General features: G+C 37.1%; 2 protein-coding genes and 1 pseudogene across 5 annotated transcripts; 2 read left to right on the forward strand and 1 right to left on the reverse strand.

The window, feature by feature from the left end:
* The first annotated feature begins 792 nt into the window (after nt 1-792).
* On the forward strand, nt 793-3,310 carry LOC107747340 (uncharacterized). 4 transcript variants are annotated; one of them, XM_016561806.1, is made up of 4 exons: nt 793-1,322; nt 1,413-1,611; nt 1,742-2,024; nt 2,161-3,310. In XM_016561806.1, exons 1-4 carry the CDS (start codon nt 1,199-1,201, stop codon nt 2,806-2,808), a joined length of 1,254 nt encoding a protein of 417 aa, XP_016417292.1. In that variant the 5' UTR covers nt 793-1,198; the 3' UTR covers nt 2,809-3,310. The 4 variants fall into 4 exon arrangements, with proteins under 4 accessions (XP_016417292.1, XP_016417291.1, XP_016417293.1 ...); XM_016561805.1 differs by having other exon boundaries at nt 793-1,277; nt 1,323-1,611; XM_016561807.1 differs by having other exon boundaries at nt 793-1,277; nt 1,368-1,611.
* LOC107747337 (uncharacterized) lies at nt 2,808-4,403 on the forward strand (annotated as a pseudogene).
* A 1,105-nt stretch (nt 4,404-5,508) lies between these two features.
* LOC107747338 (G2/M phase-specific E3 ubiquitin-protein ligase-like) lies at nt 5,509-7,673 on the reverse strand. The gene is made up of 4 exons (XM_016561804.1): nt 7,322-7,673; nt 7,015-7,196; nt 6,658-6,830; nt 5,509-6,472 (listed from the first exon to the last, which is right to left on the reverse strand). The coding sequence occupies exons 1-4, from the start codon at nt 7,671-7,673 to the stop codon at nt 6,208-6,210; spliced, it is 972 nt and encodes a 323-aa protein (XP_016417290.1). The 3' UTR covers nt 5,509-6,207.
* Between the last annotated feature and the right edge of the window lie 2,779 nt (nt 7,674-10,452).

Consider the following 10,452-nt stretch of genomic DNA (forward strand, 5'->3'; position numbering starts at 1 on the left):
TTTTGCCCCCATTTTTCATGAGCTGAACTCAAAGATCTAAGACTTTTTCTATGTACACAAAAGGCCTATTTCTCTCAAATATTGTTCACAAATCTGTCTAAATCTGTGTTAGTGAGCACTTCTCCTTTGCCGAGATAATCCATCCATAATTTTGTTCAGTGTATAAACTCGCTGCATGTAGACACACCTATACATACTCGCATATATACATATAAACTTGATCCATGCATATACACCTATAAACACTCGCACATAAATATAAACTCGATGCACGCATACACATCCATAAAACACTCGCGCATACATACAAAATAAAATTCACAAACGCGGCATCTTGGAATCAGACCGTTGGAGTTTGCAGAACTCTCTAACTATGAGTTGAACACACTTGTCAGACAGATTTTGCAAAGAACCCCAAATGCAGGTGAGACCTACATTCTGGGCAGTCTCCGGCCTCGCTCCATCCGCATCCAGCGTTGGAGGCTGAGACAAAGTTTACATGAGATAGGTCCTATTGGAAGGTCACTCAGGTGCCGATGTGCTGTCAGAAGAAGAATTTATTCTGTGCAAACTCCTAACCAACTGTGGAATGTCCAGCAGTTATTTGACAACTTCATTAAAATATCCCTTAAAATGAACTAATGTTAATGAATTAAGTTTTGTATTTATGTTGTAATATAAACCATCCTGCAAAAATCATGTAAGCTACATTTTTACTAAACGATGGTTAATTTTCCTAAGGGGCTATTCCACATGACATTATAAAACAATTAGAACAGTACAATTAAACACTTACAGTTTTTCTCAAATGCTAAAACACAAAAGCCAATCCTCTAAACCAAATGACCAGTTGTCTAAACACATTTACTAAATCTAGCCATCATTTTCCAATATCATAAACACATTTCACATGAAGACACAATTCACAAAACACAATCCTCCGTTCTCATAAATCTTAACACATTTTTCTTTGCTAAAACACAAGTTGCAAAAGAACTCTGCTCATATTCTCAAATGAAAGCTCATGTGATGCAAAATGCTTGCCACAGTCAGCAATATTTGAACACAATGAACACACCTGGCGTCATTCATTACACACAACGACTCAAAATTGAAGACACTTGTTGCTAATGCTGTGACCACATGTATAAAAGCAAGTTCAGAGTGCACAGTTTGCTGAAGATTCCAAACAAACACAATGGATGAAGGCAGAGTCAGGGGAAGAGGAATTCGAGTCAGAGGAGGGAGAAGAGCTGGCCATGGAAGAAGAGGAGCAGGCCAACGAGGAAGAGGAGTTCAAATCAGAGGAGGAAGAGGAGCAGGCCAACGAGGAAGAGGAGTTCAAATCAGAGGAGGAAGAGGAGCAGGCCAACGAGGAAGAGGAGTTCAAATCAGAGGAGGAAGAGGAGCAGGCCAACAAGGGAGAGGAGAAGGTCCAGGAGGGAGAGCAAGACAACCTCGCACCATCATTACGGACGAGATGCGAGCAACAGTCATTGACCATGTCATTGTCCATGGCATGACAATGGCTGAAGCAGGACTACGAGTCCGTCCAAACCTGAGTAGGTTCACCGTGGCCACCATTATCAGGGCATTCAGACAACACAACAGGTATTGTACTCTATTGCTTTCTTTGTCACAATACAATTTTACAAGCCTGTGAAAGTAGTCTATTGGTTTCAAATCAGTTGTTACTGTATTGTAAAACATGTCAATTGACAACACATGTTTCTTTCTTTAGAGTTGAAAGAATGCCACATAGAGGTGGGAGGGTTGCCATATTTACAGCGGCACAAGAAACCCTCATTGTGGATATGGTTCGTGAGAACAACCTCATCAGACTCCGGGAGATCAGAGACAAAGTCATTGCCGATAATGTCAACTTTGAGAGCATTGATGATGTCAGCTTGGCCACAATAGACCGAGTTCTCCGGCGCCAAAAGATGCGGATGAAACAGGTCTATAGGGTTCCCTTTGAGCGCAACTCTGCGCGACACAAAGACCTACGTTACGAGTATGTGCAAGTAAGTATACATCCATGTTCACAGTACAGTTAGTGGACATACTGTGTTGCTCAGTGGCCTACATTACTTCTGGACAATACTGTGCTACCTGATTGACTGTTGTTCTGAACACCTGTGCACTTTCACATTTTCACAGAGGATATTACAGTTGGACGCGATGGCCAGACCTCATGAGTACCTCTTCCTGGATGAGGCTGGCTTCAACCTGCAGAAACGAAGGCAAAGAGGCCGTAACATCATTGGCCAAAGAGCCATCACTGAGGTTCCTGGCCAACGGGGGGGTAATATTACTCTTTGTGCGGCCATGGGTTTGGAGGGGCTTGTCCACCGGCATGCTGTCCTTGGGTCTTACAACACCCAACGTCTCCTCACCTTCCTAGAGGAGCTAAAAGACATCCTCCTGGACCGCCAACAACACCATCCTGGGCCCGCACATCACATTTATGTGATCATTTGGGACAATGTACGCTTCCACAAAACAAACCAAATCAGAGAGTGGTTCACCACCAACAGTAACCACTTTTTAAACGTCTGTCTGCCACCCTACTCCCCTTTCCTGAACCCTATAGAGGAGTTCTTCTCATCGTGGAGATGGAAGGTTTATGACAGACAACCATACACTAGAGAGAACCTCCTAAGGGCAATGGAGCTGGCCTGTGTTGACATCCCAGTGGAGGCCTTCCAAGGATGGATTCGCCATTCCAGGGCGTTTTTCCCGCGGTGCCTGGCAAGAGACAATATAGCCTGCGATGTGGATGTGGCCCGATGCAGCTCAGCGACATGATGCCGCACAGTGATTGTGGTGTGTGTGTGGTGTGAATAAAGTAAATAAAAAAACTTCACACCCTGATCATGTTTTCAAGAGTACTGTTGTGTGCAATAGATTCTGTTTTTGCATTGAGTTGTGTTACAGTAGTGTACATGCAGAATTTACTATAGATTTATACTCTTCATATGAAACTCACAAATCTAAATGCCTAATCCTCTGCAGAGATCTAAGAACATCCATTACTGTAAAGTTTCTAAAAATATGCATTGGCAGTTATGAAACAAAGAACCTTCTCACAAATTGAGCATTGTGTTTTCAATTGTTTTGCTGTAGTGTGTAATGATGTGTATAGTGTTTACATTTTTGAAAGCTTCGAGCTGCTCTTTTGGTGTGAAAGTTTGAGTTTTGAAGTGAGAAGGTGTGGTTGTGTTTATGTAGCTTTAGAAAAGGGTGTTGTGTTTAGACACTGGGGAACATGGAGGAAACGTTTGTGAAATGTGTTTTAGCATTTGAGAAAAACTGTAATCACCACTAAATTATGCTTAACCAGTAACACTTTACAATGTAGTTCAGTTTGTTGATGCATTTAGTTCTCTTAGTTCTAATTAGTTAATGTATTAAAACTAACAATGAACAACAATTTTTTATAACGTGTATTAATCTACAGTAGGTTAATGTTAATTTATTAATATACTATTGTTCATCGTTAATTCATGTTTATTCATAATACATTAACTAATGTTAATTAGGTAAAATATTGTTGTTATTTATGTGAACTATTGAATTAATGTTTAGAACCTTATTGTAAAGTGTTGCCAATTATTTATCTCGACTGTCTGAACAATAATAGAGCATTAAGTGTTCTGTCTTTGTTCCAAGAAGGGGTTCAAAACTTTGGATTGCCATCGAGGGTTAGATGCGACCATGGCATGGAAAACATAGAGGTTGCACGTTACATGTTAAATAGAAGAGGACTAAATGGAGGTAGTGGCATTATGGGCCGCAGTGTCCATAATCAAAGGATCGAACGTTTATGGGCAGAGCTGAACAGAGTTGTTTCATATTATTTTTCAGACTTGTTTACTTTCATGGAGGACCAAGGTATACTAGACTCTCTGTGTGAGCTTCATGTATTTTGTTTGCATTTTATTTACAAACCTTGGATCCAGAAGGCAGTTAGGGAATTTAGGGACATGTGGAATAACCATGGACTGCCAACTGAAAGAGGACAAACCCCTCTGCAGTTATGGCACAGGGGTATTGTTAGTCATATTGGAATCAACAACACAGCTATATCTGGTGTGTTAGAGAGTGATGACCATTTTGACATCAATGAAAACAGACCAGCTCCTGAACTACAGAGCAGGAATAATATAATAGTTCCTGACAACATCTACTGTACCGCCCAAATGACTCTACCATGGAAAACATTCTGGATACAATTAACCCATTACAAAATGATGGAAATCACGGAATTGATCTGTTTTTGGCACTTGTACACTTATTGGAAAGACGACAGGCTAGAACACAGTATTTATGCTTTATTGTAATTGTTCTGAATTTGAACTCATAAACAAGTGTTGACAAATGTTGCATTAAGGCAATGCTAGTCCTCTAAGCATTATCCTATAGTTAAGGTTTAAACAAGTACTGCTAAGATTGATTCTAACATTGCTGAAACTTATTTAATAAAGAGTTGTTCTTAGACTAAAACAATGCCTCAAAAGCCTTTGGCACAACATTAACACATCTTAGTATTTAAAAGTGTCTCTTACTCCTTGCCAAATCCCTGGGTATTATTAATGGCAAATTCCATGTTGCTTTTAAAGGCACCATATGTGCTATATAATGGCAGGCGAAGGCAGTTGATGCATGTATTTGTAACTGGAAATCTTTGTGGAGTTTCTGTGTTATGGTGAAAGGCAGTAGAAGGCTGAGGATGAAATCCAATTGGTGGGACCTGATCGGATCCTGTAGCAAATGCTAAGATTGCTCCAAGCCTCTCTGACCCCTCCTCTGAGTAAACAGTAAAAAAACAAAATATTAACAATTATACTGTCACAGTCATGGACGTCTTTTGTTGTGTCTTCATTTAGTTTCTGTCGTCCTTTGATTTGTTCATTCAGTTCACCTGTGTTTGATTAGTTATCATCCTCACCTTTCTGTCCCTCATTATCTCACCCTACTTAAGTTCCCCTTTCAGTTCAGTTAGCTGCCGGTTATTAGTTGTGTATGCTGCTTGTGTTACCCTGTGTTTTGTATGTATCTGCATCATCTTTGATTACAATTAAATGTTATTTGGATTACGTTCGTCTTCGTGCGCCTTCCTTCAACAAGAGCGTGACATATACAGTGTATTTGGGTGGAAAAAATTAAACTGCAAAACAGTTGCCATGTTATGACACAGATACCCCATATAAAAACTGCAAAATGTTAATATTTAAAAAAGGATCATAAAAATTGTATTTTGTTTTCTATTTAGTAGTACTGCCCTGACCAAGCTATTTCACATAACAGATGTTTACATATAATTTAGAACATTCAATAATAGCCGAATTTACAAAAACACCCCAAAAAGATAAGATACACTCATTTCTTAATACTGTATGATGTCACCCAGACAATTAACACTTCTTATGTTTGTGATAGTTGTTCATGACTCTCATGTTTGTCCTTGACCTGGCTCTTACTGTATTGTGTTGCCTTCCTGTTAATATTTGCATCACTTAATATTTGAAACTTTAGTAATTGATGTGTATAAATCTCTCAACTATCCTTAGTGTGAAAAGATAAATCTTTACATCATACATCATAAGTCACTGTTGGGACATTCTCACAAATGCAGATAATGTTGGAAAAGCAGAAAATTTGAAGGATTGTTTTAAAGTGCTGTGGACAGTTTAATCAATGGCTAATAAAACAAGACACTCATGAACAGCTATCACGAAGCTCAAAAACATACAACAACGCATAAAATTTAGAATGAACAGACTGTACTCCTTTGAACTGGGTTATTTTGGTAAATTCAAGTAGTATTATTGTGTTATGTGAAACACCTAATTCAGGTCAGTGCTAAATAAAACAATGTAATTCATACGATCCCTTGTATGAAAACGTGATTCATACGATCTGTCTTTTTTAAATATCACTTTTAGAAGAGATATATTTATGAGCACAACTGTATATACATATAGATATTGTAGCAATGGAGTTAGTAGAACACTTGCAGCAATAGTGTCACATACAACAATATGCGTTGAAAATCACGACACTAAAAAACTTCATATTGAGATTTGTCTTTATATTGCAGAACAAATGATCATTTACTGCTTCAAATCAATGAATTGATTTAAATTATGATGCACTTCAAATATATTTGAATGAGCAAGCCATGAAATGTTCCAGTTCCACTAATCATTGTCTGTAACTTATTAAAAGTGAAATGTGCTTATTAAAAAGGTTACCTTCCACATCCTGCAGGTAGTCCCTCCAGAAAGCAATAACTCTGTTCTCATTTGCTCGTTTGTTGCTCCCATTCTCTGACCACTGTATTTCAAATAGGTCATCCATTATGTCTGCTGTCAGCTGATTTGGCTGGTGACAAAACACGGATCTAAAAGCTTCTGGTTGTTGTTGGACTTTTGCAAGGACGCCAAGAGTTTTTAGTCCATCCCTGAACCTATATTAAGATGATTTAGTATGATTCATAAGAGATTTGAAATAACAACATTGCATTAATGAATTTTATTAAGATAATAATTAAATAATTGTATTGCATTTTATAATTGTATTTTATTTTAAATACATTTGTTTGATTCAAAAGATTCATCCAATGGACTGTATATTTCTGAAGTCCTAACAAACCTTTCAAATGGTCCACGAACACGATTCACCACCTGAAACATCAGTAAGTCTTCAACCAGCCTGTCCCTGTCGGCAATGCTTCTTAATGGCCTTAGACAACCTGCGTTGGCAAGGTAGTCCATAATGGGCTCAGTTGAGTGTTGTAGCTCTTCAAGAGTTGTGGCTTCAGAAACCTGTATGTGAGCAAATGGCATGTGCATTTCAAATTTAAGTTAGAAATATTTCAGAGAAAGTTTTCTATAAACAATATTGTTATACTAAGCTATGGCTTTTATAATGGAACACATTTTTAAGTCAATCTGAGAAAGCATGATGGTATAAGTAAATGAAACGTTTATACTGCAGTTTTAAGCAAACCTTTTTGATTTTATTATAAAGCTCGCAGTCAGCTACATCGTCCAAGACAGGTATGCACATGTCTGGCCCCTGAACTAAACTGTCAAATAGGGTCTTAGAGAAACAACCCGGTGCAGGTCCTCCATGTACAAGGCTGACTGCAACTGCTCTCCCTGCTATGAAATACCTGTTCTCCCTGATGGCTGACATAAAATTAGAGAACACATGTCAATACAACAGCCTTCACAGATCCTTAAAATCACAATTATGCAATGTAGAATAAAAGTTCTCAAATCTGTACAACAAACAGCACAAATATAATGTATACCTTGGGAATCAAGAGCCAAGTTGAGACTGTCCTCTTTTCCCTCAAACATTGATGACTGCATTAGTGCCACCAGGAGTAGCCGTAAAAATTCTCGCCTTGGACCACCCAGATCAATAGCCTCTTCATACTTTCCTTTATCATCAGAAAACCTGATCACCATTCTGTTATTTGGATTGTATGAGAGTCTTGTAAATCCCCGTACAGCACCATCCAGCACAGATGCACGGTTGATATTAAACTTGCAGGTTTGATTGGAGTTTATTTTTGTTGCAAGTTCTTCCAATATTTGCTTGATGGGGTTTCCACAGCAGGGGGGATTCTGAAGCCTGTGTTTTGTATGTATCTGCATCATCTTTGATTACAATTAAATGTTATTTGGATTACGTTCGTCTTCGTGCGCCTTCCTTCAACAAGAGCGTGACATATACAGTGTATTTGGGTGGAAAAAATTAAACTGCAAAACAGTTGCCATGTTATGACACAGATACCCCATATAAAAACTGCAAAATGTTAATATTTAAAAAAGGATCATAAAAATTTTATTTTGTTTTATATTCAGTAGTACTGCCCTGACCAAGCTATTTCACATAACAGATGTTTACATATAATTTAGAACATTCAATAATAGCCGAATTTACAAAAACACCCCAAAAAGATAAGATACACTCATTTCTTAATACTGTATGATGTCACCCAGACAATTAACACTTCTTATGTTTGTGATAGTTGTTCATGACTCTCATGTTTGTCCTTGACCTGGCTCTTACTGTATTGTGTTGCCTTCCTGTTAATATTTGCATCACTTAATATTTGAAACTTTAGTAACTGATGTGTATAAATCTATCCTTAGTGTGAAAAGATAAATCTCTACATCATACATCACTGTTGGAACAAGCTCACAAATGCAGATAATGTTGGAAAAGCATACAAATTGTAGGATTTTTTAAAGTGCTGTGGACAGTTTAATGCCTAATAAAACAAGACATTCATGAACAGCTATCATGAAGTTCAAAAACATACAACACATAAAATTTAGAAATTTAGAAGTGTCTGTACACCTTTGAACTGGGTTATTTTGGTAAATTCAAGTATTATCATTGTGTTATGTGAAATACCTCATTCAGGTCAGTGCTAAATAAATCAAAATGTAATTCATATGATCCCTCGTATGAAAATATTATTCATGTGATCGGTCTTTTTTAATTAATGGCAACAAGTCAGTGATGATCTGTAAAGTAAATTATTATCCCCTATCATAAGAAACTGACAATTGAGCCAAAATGCACGTTTTGGCACCTGATGTCAATCCCAAGATCTCTCACACCACACATTTGTATTTACATTTGCATTTACTATTCTTTTTTTTATGATCAATGCTGAATTGATGAGAATAACAACTGTTCTTGACCTGGAATATACCGAATGTACTTGATCAGGTATGTACTTTGCTCAATACATCAAAATGTATTACTTAATACATAAATAGTAACATTGTACGTAGAAGAAATAGTGTTCATTTTGTCAACAAGTTTGATTGTGGAGTTAGATTAGGCCTTTTAACTTTATTTTTTTAAAGCATTTGTAACTATACAACTACTATAACTCTATAAGCACATAATTGTGTGCATTGTGTATTGTTTACATCAGTGAAAATGCTAAATTGGACTGCATAATAACTTTAGTGTTTGCGCTCTTACCTAGAGCCTCGAGGTGAATCAAAAAAGATAGTGTCTGCTGAAATGTGTATTCTTATTGTGTCTGCTTATTGCGTACCTTGGGGAAGATCTGGTAAGTAGTTTTGCATTGATCACTTAAGCTTTAGACAAGTGATTTGAACTGCCTTTACTGAGAAAGTACTTTGTCTTTGAAATGCCATCAGTCACAGTGAACTTGTCAGCATTGTGGTCCATCAGGGGACAAAGTTTTTGTATTAGCTTTGTTCCACTATCCAATTGCAAATAATCCAGTTGTGTTGGAGTACGATGTTGCATGGTTTGAAGTCAGTGGTACAAATACATGTGCTAAAAAACGAGCCAACTGACCACATAACTATCTCTGTGCTGGTTAATATATTGTATATTGTATCTTAATCACATTTAGAAATATTTGTTACTTCAGAGCAGCGGCAGTGCAGATGGAGCAGTGAAAGGCTGGTCATAAAATGGATGTTGTATCCAAATATTGCATTGTGGAAAGAGTCAGTAAATGTCTTCTCTTTGTCTTGTATTAGGTTGTTCAGAAGGATGAAGCTGAAACGGAGCTTGAGAGATGCACAATGGCAGTGTTTGTCTTCAAGGAAGCTGAGGATCCTCTCCAGCACCCACATCACATTGGGATCGTTATTGTCCTTAACAGTGGTGTATAAAGTACCTGAAAGCCATACTCAAGTAAAAGTACAGATATCTTACCAGAAAATGACTTTGGTAGAAGTTGAAGTCACCGTTTAGAATATTACTTGAGTAAGTTTTTAACATAAAACATTGAATACTGATATTTTAAATGATGTAAAACATGAAAAAAATAGTCGAAATGTGAAATTAAAACTGCCAGTAGGTGGCAGCAAGTGACTGTTAATGAGTGAGTCATTGAGATTCAACCGATTCATTAAAACGACTAATTCATTCAGAAACAGAGCATTTGACTGTGTTAATGAGTGAATCACTGAATCATTTAATCAACCGATTCGTTCAAAAAGCGGATTCATTCAATAAGTAAACACCGTCCATTGCTCAGAGACGCAAAACAGTGCTGTGATCTTTGTTTGGAACTATTTTCGCAAAATTGAGCAAAAACAAGCAATATTATGTCTAAAATGTAAGTCACTTATTGCTAACTTTATTGAAATGATTATTAAATTTGATATCATGCTTTCATGCTGATATCTGCAGAAAAACAGTACTCTTTGTGTGATATAAATTAAGTTAATTATATTGAATTATATACATATAAAAAGCATACAGCAGCATTTTTGCCGTACATAATTTAGAATTAGGGCTGGGCAAAAAAAAAAAGATTGTTAATTGTTTTTTAAAATGACGTCGATTCGATATCGATTCTCAAAAGCCGCGAATCGATCTTTTCCGGTATTTATTTCAGCACACATTTAAAAAAAGATCTGATAAACGTGAATC

The sequence above is a fragment of the Sinocyclocheilus rhinocerous genome, unplaced genomic scaffold, assembly GCF_001515625.1.
Source record: "Sinocyclocheilus rhinocerous isolate Xijiao unplaced genomic scaffold, SAMN03320098_v1.1 scaffold3122, whole genome shotgun sequence".
Lineage (NCBI taxonomy): Eukaryota > Metazoa > Chordata > Actinopteri > Cypriniformes > Cyprinidae > Sinocyclocheilus > Sinocyclocheilus rhinocerous.

Coding starts and splice junctions, on each gene's coding strand:
- LOC107747340 (XM_016561808.1), top strand. CDS start 1,199: ATGGATGAAGGCAGAGTCAGGGGAAGAGGAATTCGAGTCAGAGGAGGG. Junction 1,612..1,741: donor GCATTCAGACAACACAACAG/GTATTGTACTCT, acceptor TTCTTTCTTTAG/AGTTGAAAGAATGCCACATA. Junction 2,025..2,160: donor TACGTTACGAGTATGTGCAA/GTAAGTATACAT, acceptor ACATTTTCACAG/AGGATATTACAGTTGGACGC.
- LOC107747338 (XM_016561804.1), bottom strand. CDS start 7,673: ATGATGCAGATACATACAAAACACAGGCTTCAGAATCCCCCCTGCTGT. Junction 7,197..7,321: donor CTTGGCTCTTGATTCCCAAG/GTATACATTATA, acceptor ATTTTATGTCAG/CCATCAGGGAGAACAGGTAT. Junction 6,473..6,657: donor GTTCGTGGACCATTTGAAAG/GTTTGTTAGGAC, acceptor ATCTTAATATAG/GTTCAGGGATGGACTAAAAA.